The 22,851-nt window shown below is 38.2% G+C and overlaps 1 protein-coding gene and 1 long non-coding RNA gene across 11 annotated transcripts in view; one reads left to right on the top strand and one right to left on the bottom strand.

Moving 5' to 3' along the window:
• The window catches only part of LOC133569808 (uncharacterized), a 276,288-nt gene that overhangs the window by 41,653 nt on the left and 211,784 nt on the right, over nt 1-22,851 (bottom strand). The gene's annotated exons all lie outside the window — the stretch shown is intronic.
• The window catches only part of plod2 (procollagen-lysine, 2-oxoglutarate 5-dioxygenase 2), a 125,648-nt gene continuing 120,446 nt past the window's right edge, over nt 17,650-22,851 (top strand). For all 10 annotated transcript variants that reach the window (XR_009809740.1, XR_009809741.1, XR_009809738.1 and 7 more), the window contains exon 1: nt 17,650-18,006. Coding sequence is in view for 1 of the 10 variants with exons in the window: in XM_061921246.1 (XP_061777230.1) it covers nt 17,904-18,006 (103 nt within the window). In the remaining 9 variants the exon portion in view is untranslated. The remainder of the gene's footprint in view (nt 18,007-22,851) is intronic.

Genomic DNA, 22,851 nt, shown 5'->3' with positions numbered 1-22,851 from the left:
ACAAACTAACAACATTTTCTGGTGTTATTGCAGACTTTTTTTTTGTCTTGGTGACTATCCAATCTTTAACAGCTACTTGCGATAAAATGAACAACTTTTAATGGTGTTTTTGTTTCTTGGAAACTTTCCAATCCTCTTGGTGATCCTTTTTTATAAACAGCTACTAAAGACAATTAAACAATATTTTCCGGTGTTATTGCAGACTTTTTTGTGTCTTGGTGACTATCCAATCCTAAACAGCTACTAGAGACAAAGTAACGACTATTTCCGGTGTTATTGCTGTCATTTTTGTGTCTTGGCGACTTTCCAATCCTTTTTTTTTTTCCTAAACAGCTACTAGCGACAAACTAACAACTTTTTCCGGTGTTATTAGAGACTTTTTTGGATCTTAGTGACTATCCAATCCTAAACAGCTACTAGCGACAAATAAACAACTTTTCCTGGTGTTATTGCAGACTTTTTTTGTTTCTTGGTGACTATCCAATCCTAAACAGCTACTAGCTACAAACTAAGACTTTTCCCGGTGTTATTGCAGACTTTTTTGTTTCTTGGCGACTTTCCAATCCTCTTGGTGATCTTTTTTTTTTTTTTTTCTAAACAGCTACTAGCGACAAATTAACAGCTTTTCCTGGTGTTATTGTAGACTTTTCTGTTTCTTGGCGACTATCCAATCCTAAACAGCTTCTAGCTACAAATTAAGACTTTTCCTGGTGTTATTGCGGACATTTTTGTGTCTTGGCGACTTTCCAATCCTCTTGGTGATCTTTTTTTTTAATTTTTTTTTTATTAACAGCTACTAGCGACAAACTAACAACTTTTTCCGGTGTTATTGCAGACGTTTTTGTGTCCTGGTGACTATCCAATCCAAAACAGCTACTAACGACAAACTAACAACTTTTTCCGGTGTTATTGCAGACTTTTTTGTGTCCTGGTGACTTTCCAATCCTCTTGGTGATCTTTTTTTTTAAATAAACAGCTACCAGCAACAAACTAACAACATTTTCTTGTGTTATTGCAGACTTTTTTTTTGTCTTGGTGACTATCCAATCTTTAACAGCTACTAGCGATAAAATGAACAACTTTTAATGGTGTTATTGCAGACTTTTTTGTTTCTTGGAAACTTTCCAATCCTCTTGGTGATCCTTTTTTATAAACAGCTACTAACGACAAACAAACAATATTTTCCGGTGTTATTGCAGACTTTTTTGTGTTTTGGTGACTATCCAATCCTAAACAGCTACTAGAGACAAAGTAACGACTATTTCCGGTGTTATTGCTGTCATTTTTGTGTCTTGGCGACTTTCCAATCCTTTTTTTTTTTCCTAAACAGCTACTAGCGACAAATTAACAACTTTTCCTGGTGTTATTGTAGACTTTTTTGTTTCTTGGCGACTATCCAATCCTAAACATCTTCTAGCTACAAATGAAGACTTTTCCTGGTGTTATTGCAGACTTTTTTGTGTCTTGGTGACTATCCAATCCTAAACAGCTACTAGAGACAAACTAACGACTATTTCCGGTGTTATTGCTGTCATTTTTGTGTCTTGGCGACTTTCCAATCCTTTTTTTTTTCCTAAACAGCTACTAGCGACAAATTAACAACTTTTCCTGGTGTTATTGCAGACTTTTTTGTTTCTTGGCGACTATCCAATCCTAAACAGCTACTAGAGACAAAGTAACGACTATTTCCGGTGTTATTGCAGACTTTTTTGGATCTTGGTGACTATCCAATCTAAAACAGCTACTATCGACAAACTAACAACTTTTCCCGGTGTTATTGCAGACTTTTTTGTGTCCTGGTGACTATCCAATCCTAAACAGCTACTAGCGACAAATTAATAAACAGCTTCTAACGACAAACTAACAACGTTTTCCGGTGTTATTACAGACATTTTTGTGTCTTGGTGACTTTCCAATCCTCTTGGTGATCCTTTTTTTTTTTGTATAAACAGCTACCAGCAACAAACTAACAACATTTTCTGGTTTTATTGCAGACTTTTTTTTGTCTTGGTGACTATCCAATCTTTAACAGTTACTAGCGATAAAATTAACAACTTTTAATGGTGTTATTGCAGACATTTTTGTTTCTTGGAAACTTTACAATCCTCTTGGTGATCCTTTTTTATAAACAGCTACTAACGACAATTAAACAATATTTTCCGGTGTTATTGCAGACTTTTTTGTGTCTTGGTGACTATCCAATCCTAAACAGCTACTAGAGACAAACTAACGACTATTTCCGGTGTTATTGCTGTAATTTTTGTGTCTTGGCGTCTTTTCAATCCTCTTGGTGATCTTTTTTTTATTTTTTTAATAAACAGCTACTAACGACAAACAAACAATATTTTCCGGTGTTATTGCAGACTTTTTTGGATCTTGGTGACTATCCAATCCTAAACAGCTACTAGAGACAAATTAACAACTTTTCCTGGTGTTATTGCAGACTTTTTTTGTTTCTCGGCGACTATCCAATCCTAAACAGCTACTAACAACAAATGAAGACTTTTCCCGGTGTTATTGCAGACGTTTTTGTTTCTTGGTGACAATCCAATCCTAAACAGCTACTAGAGACAAACTAATGACTTTTTCCGGTGTTATTGCTGACATTTTTGTGTCTTGGCGTCTTTCCAATCGTCTTGGTGATCTCTTTTTTTCTTTAATAAAAAGCTTCTAACGACAAACTTTTGATTGATTGATTGATACTTTTATTAGTAGATTGCACAGTACAGTACATATTCTGTACATTTGACCACTAAATGCTAACACCCCAATAAGTTTTTCAACTTGTTTAAGTCGGGGTCCACGTTAATCAATTCATAACAACGTTTTGCGGTGTTATTGCAGACTTTTTTGGGTCCTGGTGACTATCCAATCCTAAACAGCTACTAGCAACAAATTAAGACTTTTCCTGGTGTTATTGCAGACATTTTTGTTTCTTGGCGACTTTCCAATCCTCTTGGTGATCATTTTTAAATTTTTTTTTATAAACAGCTACTAGCAACAAACTAACAACTTTTTCCGGTGTTATTGCAGACTTTTTTGGGTCTTTGTGACTATCAAATCCTAAAAAGCTACTAGCGACAAATTAACAACTTTTCCTGGTGTTATTGCAGACTTTTTTGTTTCTTGGCGACTATCCAATCCTAAACAGGTACTAGAGACAAACTAACGACTTTTTCGGGTGTTATTGCAGACTTTTTTGTGTCTTAGCGACTCTCCAATGCTCTTGGTGGTCTTTTTTTGTACAAACAGCTACTAGCAACAAACTAACAACTTTTTCCGGTGTTATTGCAGACATTTTGGTGTCATGCAACTTTCCAATCCTCCCCAGCTTCCCCCAGCCGACCAATTGGAGACTTACTGCACCGTTAACATTGTTCGGGTCCGTGGGTTGGCCTCTATTGCGAGGTGGCCCAGTCCACTGGGGTGTGTGAGGTGGCACTGCCAGACCCGGCCGCCTCGCAGGTTTCTTACCTGCAATAGACGCTGACCCGCAGACTCGGAGAGACCCACATACCCAGACAATGTTAACGGGGTCCTAAGTCTCCGATCGGTCAACCGATGAGAGCGAGGTGGCACTGCTGCACCGGGCCCTTTCCCGGCAATAGAGGCCGATCTGCAGGCTCAGAGAGACCCACATTCCCGGGCAACGGTTAACGGGGCTGTAAGTCCCCGATAGGTCGGCTGGGGCGTGGTAGGGTGCACCGCCAGACCGGACCGCCTCGCGTGTTTCTTCTCTGCAATCAAAGCCAAACCCGAACAGTGTTAACGTCGCCGTAAGTCTCCAATTGGTCGACCGGAGGAAGCGAGGCGGCACAGTTTCACCGGGCTGTTTCGCGGGTCCCTTCCCGGCAATAGAGACCGACCATCAGGCTCGGAGAGACCCACATGCCCAGACAATGTTAATGGGGTGGTAAGTCTCCTATCGGTCAACCGATGGGAGCGAGGTGTCAACGCCACACCGGACCCTTTCGCGAGTACCTTACTGGGCAATAGAGGCCGACCTGCAAGCTCGGAGAGACCCACATGCCCGGACAACAATTAACGGGGCTGTAAGTCCCCGATCGGTCGGCTGGGACGTGCGAGGCTGTACAGCCGGACCGGGCCCCCACGCTGGTTTCTTCTCTGCAATCGGGGCCAACCCACAGGCCCGAACAATGTTAACAGGGCCGTAAGTCTCCGATTGGTCGACCGGAGGAAGCGAGGCGGCACAGTTTTCACCAGGCTGTCCCTTCCCGGCAATAGAGATCCACCATCAGGCTCGGAGAGACCCACCTGCCCGGACAATGTTAACGGGGCCCTAAGTCTCCTATCAGTCGGCCGGGTGTAGCGAGGTGGCCTGGACAATGTCCAAGGGGACGTTAAGACTTTGCCTTTGAGCTAAGACCCGTTGCCTTGGTCTTCTATTGACATCACGGAGGAGTGGCTGCAATATCTTCCTTAAAGTGGAGTCTTGGGGGGTGAGATCTCATGACATGACCCTTTTGTCGAACTTTTGGAAATATAACTTTAACGGAAGCTCAGCTAGTGACATGAAATAAATCCGATAAAGTTGACCTGCAGTGTGAACAAGACCTAAGTTGTTTACTGGCTCTAGAGCTTGGTACAAGTAAGAACTCTGCAGGACTGCTGGTGTCGGAGGTTTTAGCACCACCTGTTGCTTTGGTGCAGGTCTGCCAATGAGTTCTTATGAGGTCTAAAGACATTTCTTTGGAATTAGTAAGTACGCGTGGACATGTCCACAGGACTTAATTAAAAGTTTGCTCGCTACGCTTGCGAAAGTACTTTGGTCTTGGGAGTAAACACCACGTTGCGGAACCCTTTGGCTTGTCTGATGCGGACTGGAACACACCCTAACCCAATGAAAGTGGGACCGACATGAGTTGGGGAGAGGATGACGTGGAGAAGAGGAAGCTTGCAGGAGACGGACTGACTGGGGGATGCAGAACCTTCCATTGATCTGAGGAAAGTCTCTGCAAACTCTCAGCACGATCAAAGGGTCGGGGACAAAAATGAAAAAGTGATTCTTTTACCGTGGCGTCTCGGGCAGAAAGGGTCTGGGATATGTGACTTGACTCGAACAAATGCAAAGGCAGCCACCAAAGAAGGCCGACGTCATCCTCTGAGACTCTCCAAACCACAGACCCTGGATCACGTAGGGTACAGTCCCGCGCCAAGAAACCACGGACGGGATCTTCCTGCGTGTCCAACATTGTTGACGACATCAAAACGTAAAGTCGTCCACCTGGTTCGGCATTTTTCGTGTTCTGGGTTTTTTCTTTCCTCCGAGGAAATGTTCAGATCCATCTTCACGGTCAGACATCTCCTTGGCAGACGTTAGCGTCATCTGTTTCTTCTTTCAGCCCCGCGAGCCGTGCCAGAGGAAGACTGGGACGCGCCATGATGTCAGGAAGCGGCAGAGGTTCTGCTAACACGAGGACAGTCGACGCCGGAATGTTTGGGTCTCTGTGGCAACCGAAGAAGCTCGGACCAACGGGTCCAAAGACTGGCTTGCCTACGTCTCCCGGGAGCCGGGTGGACAATGGAAGACAGATGTTTGTCTTGTATCTGCTCTTCCTAAAAAGTCACTGAATGTCATTTTCAAATTTCAGCGGTGCTTAAGAACGTCAAGGAGCTCTGGAGTATCTCACTGGCAGAAAAGGTTTGGACGCTTAGTCGAGGAGTAATGAGATCCAGAAGTCGGATCACTGGCTTCTCCGAACGATCAGAGAGCTTTTTATAGACTGAGGTCCACCAATGCAGAACAAAAGTGAATTTTACTTACATTTGACACCAAGACTAGACTTTTGACTAGGACAAGATACGCATATACTGTATATATTTATATACATACTGGACTATCCCACTATTATGTTAGATCCACTATGGACTGGACTCTCACTATTATGTTAGATCCTCTATGGACTGGACTCTCACTATTATGTTAGATCCTCTATGGACTGGACTCTCACTATTATGTTAAATCCACTATGGACTGGACTCTCACACTATTATGTTAGATCCACTAGGGACTGGACTCTCCCACTATTATGTTGGATCCACTATGGACTGGACTCTCACTATTATGTTAGATCCACTATGGACTGGACTCACACTATTATGTTAGATCCACTAGGGACTGGACTCTCCCACTATTATGTTGGATCCACTATGGACTGGACTTTCACACTATTATGTCAGATCCACTATGGACTGGACTCTCACACTATTATGTTAGATCCACTATGGACTAAACTCTCACTATTATGTTAGATCCACTATGGACTGGACTCTCACTATTATGTTAGATCCACTATTGACTGGACTCACACTATTATGTTAGATCCACTATGGACTGGACTTTCAAACTATTATGTTAGATCCACTATGGACTGGACTCTCACACTATTATGTTAGATCCACTATGGACTGGACTCTCACTATTATGTTAGATCCACTATGGACTGGACTCTCACTATTATGTTAGATCCACTATGGACTGGACTCTCACTATTATGTTAGATCCACTATGGACTGGACTCTAGCCGCTACTTTTTTTCCCTACGCTTCGAACCCTGCGACTTATAAATCGGTGTGGGTAATTTGTGGGTTTTTCTCCGCCGACGCCCTTATTAGGGACCGATGTCCCTTTGGGACAGAGGACCCTTTTGAATTTTTAGCGTTTTGTTATTATTATTAGGGCCCGCATGGCCAAAGGACCTATTGTTTTTCGTGCGTTTTATTATTCTTTATTTATTATTATTCCGACGCCTCTTTGAACTGTAATTTGACCTCCTGAACATTCTTCAAAACTCACCAAATTTCACACACATCAGAACTGGCGAAAATTGCCACATAATAAAAAAACCAAACCCCAAAAATCAAAAATGCGCTCTAGCGCCCCCTAGGAAAAAAAAAAGACTGCTTGTAACTTCCATTAGGAATGTCGTATAGACATGAAACAAAAACCTCTATGTAGGTCTGACTTAGACCTACATTTCGCAATTTAAACTTCTATAGCAAAAATCAACAGGAAGTTGGTAAAAACCCCTTCAAAGCAAAATTTTCGCAAAAAATGCTATTTTTGCCTCTTTGAGCTGTAATTTGACCCCCTCAAAATGCTTCAAAACTCACCAAACTTGGCACACACATCAGGACTGGCAAAAATTCTAATAATAAAAAAAAAAAAAGCTCAAAAATTGCGCTTTGGCGCCCCCTAGGAAGAAAACACTGAAAAAACTGCTTCTAACTTAGAGTAGGAATGTCGTAGAAACATGAAACAAAAACCTCTATGAAGGTCTCAGTTAGACCTATATTTCATACACCAGGGGGTCACCAACACGGTGCCCGCGGGCACCAGGTCGCCCGTAAGGACCAGATGAGTCGCCCGCCGGCCTGTTCTAAAAATAGCTCAAATAGCAGCACTTACCAGTGAGCTGCCTCGATTTTTTAAATTGTATTTATTTACTAGCAAGCTGGTCTCGCTTTGCTGGACATTTTTAATTCTAAGAGAGACAAAACTCAAATAGAATTTGAAAATCCAAGAAAATATTTGAAAGACTTGGTCTTCACTTGTTTAAATAAATTCATTTTTTTTTTTACTTTGCTTCTTATAACTTTCAGAAAGACAATTTTAGCCAAAAAATACAAACTTAAAAATGTTTTTTAGGATTTTTAAACACAAATAGAATTTGAAAATCCAAGAAAATATTTTAAATACTTAGTCTTCACTTGTTTAAATAAATTCATTTTTTTTTTTTTACCGCTTCTTAAAACTTTCAGAAAGACAATTTTAGAGAAAAAAATCCACCCTAAAAAATGTAGGATTTTTAAACACATATACCTTTTTACCTTTTAAATTCCTTCCTCTTCTTTCCTGACAATTTAAATCAATGTTCAAGTAAATTTATTAGTTTTATTGTAAAAAATAATACATACATTTTAATTTAATTCTTCATTTTAGCTTCTGTTTTTTTTGACAAAGAATATTTGTGAAATATTTCTTCAAACTTTTTATGATTAAAATAAAAAATAAAAAATGTCTTTGTTAGAAATATAACTTGGTCCAATTTGTTATATATTCTAACAAAGTGCAGATTGGATTTTAACCTATTTAAAACATGTCATCAAAATTTTAAAATTAATGTTAATCAGGAAAAATTACTAATTATGTTCCATAATTTTTTTATTTTTACATTTTTTTTTCGAATGAGCTAGTTTTTCTCCTTTTTTTTGGTTGAATTTTGAATTTTAAAAGAGTCAAAATATATTTATAAAAATATTTATCTGTTTTATATATATTAAATGTGAGAAGTCATTAAGATGACCAGTTTTTCCACAAAGATAAATATCATTAATGATTAATAATAACATAGAGTTAAACGTAAATTGAGCAAAATGGCTATTTCTGGCAATTTATTTAAGTGTGTATCAAACTGGTAGCCCTTTGCATTAATCAGTAGCGAAAAAGTAGCTCTTGCTTTCAAAAAGGTTGCTGACCCCTGTCATAGACTGACACCCCCCAGCTAAAATCAACAGGAAGTTTGCAATCCCCCCTTCAATACAAAAGTTGGCAAAAAAATTTTCTTCGCTTTTTATCAAACATTATCTCCTCTGAGGCCGTTTGTCGTTTCGGCTTCAAATAAACACAGAAGAGAGATTGAACCCTTCTGATTAAAAGTTGATGAAAGAGTTTTAATTACTACCCCGGTTTGGATTTTATGAGCCCGCAAATAACCGCTGCCGTCACAAGATGGCGGCTTCCTGCTCAGACAAAACTGCCTCTAACTCTCTGCAGGACTGTCATACACACATGAAACAAAAACCTCAATGTAGGTCTCACTGAGACCTATATTTCATACACTGACCGCCCCCAACTAAAATCAACAGGAAGTTTGCAATCCCCCCTTCAATACAAGAGTTGGCTAAAAAAATGTTTCCCTTTTTATCAAACATTATCTCCTCTGAGGCCGTTTGTCGTTTCGGCTTCAAATAAACACAGAAGAGAGATTGAACCCTTCTGATTAAAAGTTGATGAAAGAGTTTTAATTACTACCCCGGTTTGGATTTTATGAGCCCGCAAATAACCGCTGCCGTCACAAGATGGCGTCTTCCTGCTCAGACAAAACTGCCTCTAACTCTCTGCAGGACTGTCATACACACATGAAACAAAAACCTCAATGTAAGTCTCACTGAGACCTATATTTCATACACTGACCGCCCCCAACTAAAATCAACAGGGAGTTTGCTATTCCCACTTCAATACAAAAGCTGCACTCCATTCACAATGCATTAGAGTCTCAAAATGGCGGCACCAAGGCGTCCTTATAAAATGCCCAAGCAACTTTACAACTGTTATTACTATGAGACTGATGTATAACACATGTGTATACAACTTTTTCTCTGTGTAATAATCCAGCCATCCATCTTCTACCGCTTATCTGCAGGTGCGGCATTGCCCTTCTGTTAGAACTGAGCTTTCAACCGGAAGTAGAAGTGTTTTTTTTTTTATCCCAGGCATCAAATTCCAAATGAGCTAATATTTGCAATCCATCACTCGGCTTTTAAAAGTTATCGCTCATCCTCTTTATATTCGGGCTCAAAAATATAAATTTTTGGATCATGATTTTTCACGAAGTAATTTTTGTTGGCTCTCTCACATGACTTGTATTTAGCTGATATCAAATTGATATCAATATCGGATTGAGACATCCTTCTCGCATGGTCCGACAAGCGTCATTGCCCGCATGTCTCACAAAGTCTGCTTGATTAGCATTGTTGTTGATGAGGAAGGGATCTGTGGGTTCCTCACTATCTCTATTTGATAAGCATTCCTCAACTTTATCGGTCTTTTTTGCCACTTGTGCCAGATTTTTCGAAACAAATTGCGGGCATCAAATTCCAAATGAGCTAATATTTGCAATCCATCACTCGGCTTCTAAAACTTATCGCTCATCCTCTTTATGTTCGGGCTCAAAAATATAAATTTTTGGATCATGATTTTTCACGAAGTAATTTTTGTTGGCTCTCTCACTTGACTTGTATTTCGCTGATATCAAATTGATATCAATATCGGATTGAGACATCTTTCTCGCATGGTCCGCCAAGCGTCATGTCTCACAAAGTCTGCTTGATTAGCATTGTTGTTGATGAGGAAGGGATCTGTGGGTTTCTCACTCTCTCTCTTTGACGAGCATTCCTCAACTTTATCGGTCTTTTTTGCCACTTGTGCCAGCTTTTTTGAAACAAATTGCGGGCATCAAATTCCAAAGGAGCTAATATTTGCAATCCATCACTCGGCTTCTAAAACTTATCGCTCATCCTCTTTGTGTTCGGGCTCAAAAATAAATGTTTTTGGATCATGATTTTTCACGAAGTAATTTTTGTTGGCTCTCTCACATGTCTTGTATTTCGCTGATATCAAATTGATATCAATATCAGATTGAGACATCCTTCTCGCATGGTCCGCCAAGCGTCATGTCTCACAAAGTCTGCTTGATTAGCATTGTTGTTGATGAGGAAGGGATCTGTGGGTTCCTCAGTATCTCTCTTTGACGAGCATTCCTCAACTTTATCCGTCTTTTTTGCCACTTTTGCCAGCTTTTTCGAAACAAGTTGCAGGCATCAAATTCCAAATGAGCTAATATTTGCAATCCATCACTCGGCTTCTAAAACTTATCGCTCATCCTCTTTATATTCGGGCTCTAAAATATACATTTTTGGATCATGATTTTTCACGAAGTAATTTTTGTTGGCTTTCTCACATGACTTGTATTTCACTGGTATCAAATTGATATCAATATCGGATTGAGACATCCTTCTCGCGTGGTCCGCCAAGCGTCATGTCTCACAAAGTCTGCTTGATTAGCATTGTTGTTGATGAGGAAGGGATCTGTGGGTTCCTCACTCTCTCTCTTTGACAAGCATTCCTCAACTTTATCGGTCTTTTTTGCCACTTGTGCCAGCTTTTTTTAAACAAGTTCCAGGCATCAAATTCCAAATGAGCTAATATTTGCAATCCATCACTCGGCTTCTAAAACTTATCGCTCATCCTCTTTATGTTCGGGCTCAAAAATATAAATTTTTGGATGATGATTTTTGACGAAGTAATTTTTGTTGGCTCTCTCTCATGACTTGTATTTCGCTGATATCAATATCGGATTGAGACATCCTTCTCGCATGGTCTGACAAGCGTCATTGCCGTCATGTCTCACAAAGTCTGCTTGATTAGCATTGTTGTTGATGAGGAAGGGATCTGTGGGTTCCTCACTATCTCTCTTTGACGAGCATTCCTCAACTTTATCGGTCTTTTTTGCCACTTGTGCCAGCTTTTTTGAAACAAGTTGCAGGCATCAAATTCCAAAGGAGCTAATATTTGCAATCCATCACTCGGCTTCTAAAACTTATCTTTCATCCTCTTTATATTCGGGCTCAAAAAATATAAATTTTTGGATCATGATTTTTCACGAAGTAATTGTTGTTGGCTCTCTCTCATGACTTGTATTTCGCTGATATCAATATCGGATTGAAACATCCTTCTCGCATGGTCTGACAAGCGTCATTGCCGTCATGTCTCACAAAGTCTGCTTGATTAGCATTGTTGTTGATGAGGAAGGGATCTGTGGGTTCCTCACTGTCTCTCTTTGACGAGCACTCCTCAACTTTATCCGTCTTTTTTGCCACTTGTGCCAGCTTTTTCGAAACCAATCGCGGGCATCAAATTCCACATGAGCTAATATTTGCAAAAAAATAACTAAAGTGTTCCAGTTTGAAGGTTAAATATCCTGTTTTTTGCAGTCTATTCAATTGAATATAAGTTGAAAAGGATTTTGCAAAAGAGACACAAAGTGTTCTGGTGCAGTTTTTCCTTCAAGTTACAGTTTACGGTATCAGGACCGCATTGGAAAGAAGTAATCCTAAGATCTCCCACAGCTTGGTGACGTCGTGAAGGAGAACAATCGGAGAATTGGCCTCAGAGCGATTCGCCAGAAGGAGAAATGTCTGAGCCGTAATGAGGAATGAGAGAAAAATGAGCCAAGGTGGTTTCAAGGTCAGCGGGGGTGTTGCGACACACATTAAACTGGACTCTAATTCATTCTAGACTTGGTTTGTTCCTCAGTACTACAAAACTATATCTGTGGACTCAAACAAACTCAACTACTGACAGATATAAGTTAGAACTATACACCACTTTGTATTATGTTGTAGTTTTTAACCTTCCATAACGTTTCTACTGACAGATATAAGTCAGAACGATACACTACTTTGTATTATGTTGTAGTTTTTTTGACAGATATAAGTTAGAACTACTTAGTATTATAAATGTTGTAGTTTTTATCTTCCAAAACGTGTCTACTGACAGATATAAGTTAGAAAAACCTGATGCTAACCGCCCATTGAAAATACATGGGTACGGCTAGTAGCTACTATTAGCAAACAGATAGACCTACCAACTGGGCGCATAAAAACTGCAGATGGCCTTAAAACGCCACAACAGTCTGGCACCATATGTAAGTACCCAAAATAAATACTTGACATACAAAGAAATTCAATCGGAGCAGAAATATGGGAGGAAACGGGATTAAAACCCGATGCTAACCGCCCATTGAAAATACATGGGTACGGCTAGTAGCTACTATTAGCAAACAGACTTACCAACTCGGCGTAATATCTTAACATCGACACACTCTCTCGTCGCAACTCGGCCCTGATGGTCGCCACCTATAAGTTTAATATTAGTTGTAAAATGTTGGACGGTTGTTTTTACGATATGCAGGCAAATGAAAACTTTAAAACATACCGGCTTAGCTACGGCACCTGACAGCCATCTTGGTATAGACGATCACAGCCCCTTTCACACGAATGTTGGTGCGTGCGCAACAGCAGCAGACAGTCCGGAAAAAAAACGAAAAAAAGAAAACGTCTCCCTCACTGTGTCTGCGCACGGCGGCCATCTTTGAAGGCTGATAAAATCAAAACCGCAGCAGTAATAAAAACTCTTTCATCAACTTTTAATCAGAAGGGTTCAATCCGTCTCCTGAGGTAATTTGAGGCCGACATGACAAACGCGCTCAGAGGAGATAATATTTGAAAAAAGGTGAGTGGTTTTTACAAAACTTTTGTTTTGAAGGGGGAATTGCAAACTTCCTGTTGATTTTTTTGAAAGTTGTCAAAATATGAAATGTAGGTCTAAGTGAGACCTACATAGAGGTTTTTCTTTCATGTCTCTGCGACATTCCTACTGGAAGTTACAGGCACTTTTGTCTGTGTTTTCTTCCTAGGAGCAGTTTTGTCTGTGTTTTATTCCTAGAAGGCGCTAGAGCGCAATTTTGAGTGTTGGGGTTAGGTTTTTTGATTAGATCGCAATTTTCGCCAGCCCTGATGTGTGTGTCCAGTTTGGTGAGTTTTGAAGCATGTTAAGAGGGTCAAATTACAGCTCAAAGGGGCAAAGGTGAGTGTTTTTACATAACTTTTGATTTGAAGGGGGAATTGCAAACTTCCTGTTGATTTTTGCTGGGAGTTGTCAGAATATAAAATGTAGGTCTAAGTGAGACCTACATAGAGGTTTTTGTTTAATGTCTCTGCGACATTCTTACTGGAAGTTACAGGCACTTTTGTCTGTGTTTTCTTCCTAGGAGCAGTTTTGTCAGTGTTTTATTCCTAGGGGGCGCTAGAGAGCAATTTTGACTGTTGGGGTTAGGTTTTTTGATTAGATCGCAATTTTCGCCAGTCCTTATGTATTTGCCAGTTTGGTGAGATTTGAAGCATGTTAAGGGGGTCAATTTACAGCTCAAAGAGGCAAAGGTGAGTGTTTTTACAAAACTTTTGTTTTGAAGGGGGGAATTGCAAACTTCCTGTTGATTTTTTGAAAGTTGTCACAATATGAAATGTAGGTCTAAGTGAGACCTACATAGAGGTTTTTCTTTCATGTCTCTGTGACATTCCTACTGGAAGTTACAGGCACTTTTGTGTGTGTTTTCTTCCTAGGAGCAGTTTTGTCTGTGTTTTTTCCTAGGGGGCGCTAGAGCGCAATTTTGAGTGTCGGGATTAGGTTTGATTAGATCGCAATTTTCGCCAGTCCTCATGTGTGTGTCCAGTTTGGTGAGTTTTGAAGCATCTTAAGGGGGTCAAATTACAGCTCAAAGAGGCAAAAATGACTATTTTTTGGAAACCTTTGTTTTGAAGGTGTGTTTGCCAACTTTCTGTTGATTTTTGCTGAAGGATGTCAGCGTATGAAATCTAGGTCTAAGTGAGACCTACATAGAGATTTTTTTTTCATGTCTCTACGACATTCCTACTGGAAGTTACAGGCATTTTTGTCTGTGTTTTCTTCCTAAGGGGTGCTAAAGCAAATTTTTTAGTTTTTGGGGTTAGGTTTTTTGATTAAATCGCAAAGTTTGCCAGTCCTGATGTGTGTGTCAAATTTGGTGAGTTTTGAAGCATCTTAAGGGGGTCAAATTACAGCTCAAAGCTGCGGAATATTAATAAAGAAAGAAAGAAAGAATAAAACGCTAGAAATTCAGGAGGGTCCTCTGTTCTAAAGGGACATTCGGCCCCTAATAAAAGTGGCAACTATTCACCTTCAAGTACTTCACTAACTTAAATCCTGCAGGTTTACCTTCTCGTGTCCAGACTGGATAGTGCAGTGCAGTCCTTAGAAAAACCTTTCAAACATATTTCATTACCTTATTCCAACCTTTTCCCACCGAAAATCACCTCAAAAAACATTGTTTTTTTTCAAGTACGCCACCATATTGAGCAAAGTTAGCGTAGTAGTCCTGAGTATTCATTAAAAACAAGGCAGGTAGATTCATTTGCTTTGGCCACTGCCACAAAACAGTTTGAACGGTAACACTGTGTTTACATACAGGTAAATACAACTTAAATACCAAATCACATAAATCAATCAATCACACATAAAAGCTAAATAAATTGAAATAAATATCAAAATAAAATGTACTTAAAAGGTATATAGTATAGTATACATTAGTGTTGTACGGTATACCAGTACTGGCATATTATTGTGGTACTAATGAAGCATAAACGCGACTAAACTCTGTTTGAAAAGTACCGGTTCCATTGACATTGCTGGTTCTTACGAGCAAAGGAGCATGTTCGGCAGCACACACACACTGAGTACTTACAAGCAGACATGGTGTGTAAGACAGAAAAGAGAGAATGGACGCATTTTGGTGTAAAAAGTCAGTGTTTTTGCTACTTCTGAATCACTAGTCCTCGTCTCCATGGCGACAAATAAAGTACGTTTCTTAAAAGTAACATTATCACTGGAGGACAAGGAATAGCTAAACATGCTTCACTACACACCGTAGGAAGATACAATAGCTCACCACCATCACAATGTAAACAAACGCCATGGGTGGATCTACACCTGACATCCACTGTAATGATACCAAGTACAATCGCGTATCTAGTTGATACTACTATGATTACATTAATATTTTTCGTCACAAGATCATTTTCACTTTTATTTAAATGTAAATTATGTGTATAAAGTCAGTAAATATGTCCCTGGACACATGAGGACTATGAATATGACCAATGTATGATCCTGTAACCACTTGGTATCGGATCCATACCTAAATGTGTGGTATCATCCAAAACTAATGTGAGGTATCAAAGAAGAGAAAAATAAGTGATAATTGCATTTTAATAGAAGTGTAGATAGAACATGTTCAAACAGAAAATAGCGCGACACCTACCCTTTACATCAATATTTCTTCATCATTGGTTTATTAGGTATTATATTTTATTGTATGATCCTGTAACTACTTGGTATCAGATCCATACCTACATGTGTGGTATTATCTAAAACTAATGTGAGGTAACAAAGAAGAGAAGAATAAGTGATTATTACATTTTAACAGAAGTGTAGATAAAACATGTTAAAACAGAAAATAGCGTGACACCTACCCTTTACATCAGTATTTCTTCATTAGTATTGGTTTATTATTAGGCATTATATTGTATGATCCTGTAACTACTTGGTATCAGATCCATACCAAATGTGTGGCATCATCCAAAACTAATGTAAAGTATGAAAGAAGAGAAGAATAAGTGATTATTACATTTTAACAGAAGTGTACATAGAACATGTTAAAACAGAAAATAGCGTGACACCTACCCTTTACATCAGTATTGGTTTATTAGGTATTATCTTTTATTGTATGATCCTGTAACTACTTGCTATCAGATCCATACCTAAATGTGTGGTATCATCCAAAACTAATGTAAAGTATAAAAGAAGAGAAGAATAAGTGATTATTACATTTTAACAGAAGTGTAAATAGAACATGTTAAAACAGAAAATTGCATGACACCTACCCTTTACATCAGTATTTTTTCATCAGTATTGGTTTATTATTAGGAATTATATTGTAAGATCCTAGAACTACTTGGTATCAGATCCATACCTAAATGTGTGGCATCATCCAAAACTAATGTAAAGTATGAAAGAAGAGAAGAATAAGTGATTATAACATTTTAACAGAAGTGTAGATAGAACATGTTAAAACAGAAAATTGCATGACACCTACCCTTTACATCAGTATTTCTTCATCAGTATTGGTTTATTATTAGGCATTATATTGTATGATCCTGTAACTACTTGGTATCGGATGGATACCTAAATGTGTGGAATCATCCAAAACTAATGTCAAGTATCAAAGAAGAGAAGAATAAGTGATTATTACATTTTAACAGAAGTGTAGATAGAACATGTTAAAACAGAAAATTGCACGACACCTACCCTTTACATCAGTATTTCTTCATCAGTATTGGTTTATTATTAGGCATTATATTGTATGATCCTGTAACTACTTGGTATCGGATCGATTCCTAAATGTGTGGTATCATCCAATACTAATGTAAAGTATCAAAGAAGGGAAGAATAAGTGATTATTACATTTGAACAGAAGTGTAGATAGAACATGTTATAACAGAAAATTGCATGACACCTACCCTTTATATCAGTATTTCTTCATCAGTATTGGTTTATTAGGTATTATCTTTTATTGTATGATCCTGTAACTACTTGCTATCAGATCGATACCTAAATGTGTGGTATCATCCAAAACTAATGTCAAGTATGAAAGAGGAGAAGAATAAGTGATTATTACATTTTAACAGAAGTGTAAATAGAACATGTTAAAACAGAAAATAGCGCGACACCTACCCTTTACATCAATATTTCTTCATCACTATTGGTTTATTATTAGGCATTATATTGTCTGATCCTGGAACTACTTGGTACGAGATATTAACAGTAAATGAACAAGTGAATTAATAATAATTTTTTCAAGTTTGTCCTTTATAATGTGTACAACAAAAAGGTGTATAAATGACACAATGTTACTGCAGTCTTAGTTTGTTTACTTACTACTAGTTGACAACTTATTTCATGCAATAATCATCATAAGATTTTCTGGCAAACTATGATACGGGTACCAATATATTGGTATCGGGACAACCTTACTCATGACACTTTTTTGCTACAGTTTTACCATTTTTTTTTTTTTTTCTCCCCAAACTCAGCCGGGGCCTAAAGTCTAAAAAGTAAGGCAGGACGCTCTGACTTTGCAGACTGGAGGAGTCCTGAAGGGGGAGTGGTCGCTGGTCCGGGGGAGGGGATGAGGCAGAGTGGAGAGGAGGGAGCAGAACCAGAGTCTCACTTTCAGGTCCCGGTCTGTGTCTCAGGCGGCGACCTAGACCTGAGCCGACAACTGAGCGCCGGACCTAAACCCCACTTTCTCCGCATCTGCAATTAAGGACTTGGAACTTTCTGCAAAACTTTTCCCACAGAAGACCCCCCCCCCCCGCCCCGCCGCCTCCTTATATGTTAGCGCCAGACCCCCTGCGGAGGTGAAAAGGTCCACTGACCCCCGGCGATGGAGTACCTCAACTTGTGCCTGGTTTTTTCCTGCTGGCTGGCGTTTGCAGACTCCCTGGGGTCCTCCGTCACGCCCAAGGCTCCCGTGCCCATTCCCCAAGGTAAGACCCCCGTCTGGGGGTTCCTGCACTGTCAACTGGGAATCAAACTCTGTGAGGCTCACACACTTCTATTTCCTGTATGCCTGACATAATACGTACATGCTCTTTAAAACTCACTCGGAAAATACCTTGCAAAATAGTCGTATTAGTTTTAAGTCTCGTCTTAAAACCCGCTTTTGTTCTCTGGTTTTTAAATCGGCATGAGTCCTTTTTGTCTTTTATTGTTTTATTTCCTGTAAGCCTGACATTATACGTACATGCTCTTTAAAACTCACTCGGAAAATACCTGGCAAAATAGTCGTAATAGTTTTAAGTCTCGTCTTAAAAAACGCTTTTGTTCTCTGGTTTTTAAATCGGCATGAGTCCTCTTTGTCTTTTATTGTTTTATTTCCTGTACGCCTGACATTATACGTACATGCTCTTTAAAACTCACTTGGGAAATACCTTGCAAAATAGTCGTATTTGTTTTAAGTCTCGTCTTAAAACCCGCTTTTGTTCTCTGGTTTTTAAATCGGCATGAATCCTCTTTTTCTTTTATTGTTTTACTTCCTGTATGCCTGACATTATACGTACATGCTCTTTAAAACTCACTCGGGAAATACCTGGCAAAATAGTCGTAATAGTTTTAAGTCCCGTCTTAAAACCCGCTTTTGTTCTCTGGTTTTTAAATCGGCATGAGTCCTCTTTGTCTTTTATTGTTTTATTTCCTGTATGCCTGACATTATACGTACATGCTCTTTAAAACTCACTCGGAAAATACCTTGCAAAATAGTCGTATTAGTTTTAAGTCTTGTCTTAAAACCCGCTTTTGTTCTCTGGTTTTTAAATCGCCATTAGTCCTTTTTGTCTTTTATTGTTTTATTTCCTGTACGCCTGACATTATACGTACATGCTCTTTAAAACTCACTTGGAAAATACCTTGCAAAATAGTCGTATTAGTTTTAAGTCTCGTCTTAAAACCCGCTGTTGTTCTCTGGTTTTTAAATCGGCATGAATCCTCTTTGTCTTTTATTGTTTTATTTCCTGTATGCCTGACATTATACGTACATGCTCTTTAAAACTCACTCGAGAAATACCTTGCAAAATAGTCGTATTAGTTTTAAGTCTCGTCTTAAAACCCGCTTTTGTTCTCTAGTTTTTAAATCGGCATGAGTCCTCTTTGTCTTTTATTGTTTTATTTCCTGTATGCCTGACATTATACGTACATGCTCTTTAAAACTCACTTGGAAAATACCTTGCAAAATAGTCGTATTAGTTTTAAGTCTCGTCTTTAAACCCGCTTTTGTTCTCTGGTTTTTAAATCGGCATGAGTCCTCTTTGTCTTTTATTGTTTTATTTCCTGTACGCCTGACATTATACGTACATGCTCTTTAAAACTCACTTGGAAAATACCTTGCAAAATAGTCGTATTAGTTTTAAGTCTCGTCTTTAAACCCGCTTTTGTTCTCTGGTTTTTAAATCGGCATGAGTCCTCTTTGTCTTTTATTGTTTTATTTCCTGTACGCCTGACATTATACGTACATGCTCTTTAAAACTCACTCGGAAAATACCTTGCAAAATAGTCGTATTAGTTTTAAGCTTCGTCTTAAAACCCGCTTTTGTTCTCTGGTTTTTAAATCGGCATGAGTCCTCTTTGTCTTTTATTGTTTTATTTCCTGTATGCCCGACATTATACGTACATGCTCTTTAAAACTCACTCGGGAAATACCTTGCAAAATAGGCGTATTAGTTTTAAGTCTCGGCTTAAAACCCGCTTTTGTTCTCTGGTTTTTAAATCGGCATGAGTCCTCTTTGTCTTTTATTGTTTTATTTCCTGCATGCCTGATATTATACGTACATGCTCTTTAAAACTCACTCGGGAAATACCTGGCAAAATAGTTATATTAGTTTTTAAGACTCGTCTTAAAACCCGCTTTTGTTCTCTGGTTTTTAAATCGGCATGAGTCCTCTTTGTCTTTTATTGTTTTATTTCCTGCATGCCTGATATTATACGTACATGCTCTTTAAAACTCACTCGGAAACTACCTTGCAAAATAGTCGTATTAGTTTTAAGTCCCGTCTTAAAACCCGCTTTTGTTCTCTAGTTTTTAAATCGGCATGAGTCCTTTTTGTCTTTTATTGTTTTATTTCCTGCATGCCTGACATTATACGTACATGCTCTTTAAAACTCACTCAGAAAATACCTTGCAAAATAGTCGTATTAGTTTTAAGTCTCATCTTAAAACCCGCTTTTGTTCTCTGGTTTTTAAATCGGTATGAGTCGTCTTTGTCTTTTATTGTTTTATTTCCTGTATGCCTGACATTATACGTACATGCTCTTTAAAACTCACTCAGAAAATACCTTGCAAAATCCTCGTATTAGTTTTAAGTCTCGTCTTAAAACCCGCCTATTGTTCTCTGGTTTTTAAATCGGCATGAGTCCTCTTTGTCTTTTATTATACGTACATGCTTTTATTATACGTACATGCTCTTTAAAACTCACTCGGAAACATCCTTACAAAAAAGTCGTATTAGTTTTAAGTCTCGTCTCAAAACCCGCTTTTGTTCTCTGGTTTTTAAATCGGCATGAGTCCTCTTTGTCTTTTATTGTTTTATATCCTGTATGCCTGACATTATACGTACATGCTCTTTAAAACTCACTTGGAAACAACCTTGCAAAATAGTCGTAATAGTTTTAAGTCTCGTCTTAAAACCCGCTTTTGTTCTCTGGTTTTTAAATCGGCATGAGTCCTCTTTGTCTTTTATTGTTTTATTTCCTGTATGCCTGACATTATACGTACATGCTCTTTAAAACTCACTTGGAAAATACCTGGCAAAATAGTCGTATTAGTTTTAAGTCTCGTCTTAAAACCCGCTTTTGTTCTCTGGTTTTTAAATCGGCATGAGTCCTCTTTGTCTTTTATTGTTTTATTTCCTGTATGCCTGACATTACACGTACATGCTCTTTAAAACTCACTCGGAAAATACCTTGCAAAATAGTCGTATTAGTTTTTAAGACTCGTCTTAAAACCCGCTTTTGTTCTCTGGTTTTTAAATCGGCATGAGTCCTCCTTGTCTGTTATTGTTTTATTTCTTGCATGCCTGACATTATACGTACATGCTCTTTAAAACTCACTCAGAAAATACCTGGCAAAATAGTCATATTAGTTTTTAAGTCTCGTCTTAAAACCGCTTTTATTCTCTGGCTTTTAAGTCCTCTTTGTCTTTTATTGTTTTATTCTAATATATTGACTTGTTTTTATTTGTTTATTCTATTTTATTGATGTTTTTTATTATTTTTTATTTTATTATTAATATTTTTTTGTTCATTGTTTCATTTTAAATGCTTGTAATTTGATTACTTTTGTTGTTTCTTTTTTATGTGCAGCACTGGAGACAGTTTTGTTGCTAATAGTGTGATATAAGTCAAGGAGATTTGATAGTAAATTGAGACAAAGTTGGTGTCTAACGGTGGATCTACGTTGTTGGTTGGGAAATAACAACAATTCAATCGTCTTTAAAAAGCATGTTGTTTCAACGTTGTATTTTTTATTGTAGAATATTGGTCGGAAAATGACCAAAATTCAACGGTCGAGTCAACGTCAGAACTCAACATTGATTAAATGTCGTCAAAAAGCATGTTGTTTCAACGTTGTATTTTCAACGGTCAAATCAACATCAGAAGCCAACATTGAGTAAACGTTGTCAAAAAGAATGTAGTTTCAATGTTGTATTTGTGTTGTAGAATATTGGTTGGAAAATGACCAAAATTCAACGGTCAAATCAACATCAGAAGCCAACATTGAATAACCGTATTTGTTTTGTAGAAAATTGGTTGAAAAATGACCAAATTTCAACAGTCTAATCAACGTCAGAACCCAACATTGATAAAAGCATGTGTTAACGTTTTAGTTGTTTTGTAGAATATTGGTTGAAAAATGACCAAAGTTCAACGGTCAAATCAACGTCAGAAGCCAACATTGATTAAACGTCAAAAAGCATGTTTTAACGTTTTCGTTGTTTTGTTGAATATTGGTTGGGAAATGACCAAATTTCAACGGTCAAATTAACGTCACAACCGGACATTGATTAAACGTTGTCAAAAAGCATGTTTTAATGTTTTAGTTATTTTGTACAGTATTGGTTGAAAAATGACCACATTTCAACAGTCAAACCAATGTCTGATCCCAACATTGATTAAACGTTGTCAAAAAGCATGTTTTAATGTTTTAGTTATTTTGTACAGTATTGGTTGAAAAATGCTGTGATGAGGTAGCGACTTGTCCAGGGTGTACACCGCCTTCTGCCCGATTGTAGCTGGGATAGGCGCCCGCATCCCCGCGACCCCAAAAGGGAATAAGCGGTAGAAAATGGATGGATGGATGGTCGAAAAATGACCAAAATTCAACGGTCAAATCAATGCCTGATCCCAACATTGATTAAACGTTGTCAAAAAGCATGTTTTAATGTTTTAGTTGTTTAGTAGAATATTGGTTAGGAAATGACCAAATTTCAACGGTCAAATCATTGTCAGAAGCCAACATTGATTAAATGTTGTCAAAAAGCATGTTTTAACGTTTTAGTTGTTTACTAGAATATTGGTTGAAAAATGACCAAATTTCAACGTTCTAATCAACGTCAGAAGCCAACATTGATTAAACGTTGTCAAAAAGCATGTTTCAACATTTTAGTTGTTTTGTAGAATATTGGTTGGGAAATGACCAAAATTCAACAATCAAATCAACATCAGAAGCCAACATTGAATAAACGTTGTATTTGTTTTGTAGAAAATTGGTTGGGAAATGACCAAATTTTAACGGTCAAATTAACGTCAGAAGCCAACATTGATGTTTTAACTTTTTAGTT

The sequence above is a fragment of the Nerophis ophidion genome, linkage group LG15, assembly GCF_033978795.1.
Source record: "Nerophis ophidion isolate RoL-2023_Sa linkage group LG15, RoL_Noph_v1.0, whole genome shotgun sequence".
In the NCBI taxonomy this organism is placed as follows: domain Eukaryota; kingdom Metazoa; phylum Chordata; class Actinopteri; order Syngnathiformes; family Syngnathidae; genus Nerophis; species Nerophis ophidion.
The sequence above is the reverse complement of the archived record's forward strand: the minus strand, read 5'-3'. Positions and strand labels throughout refer to the sequence as shown.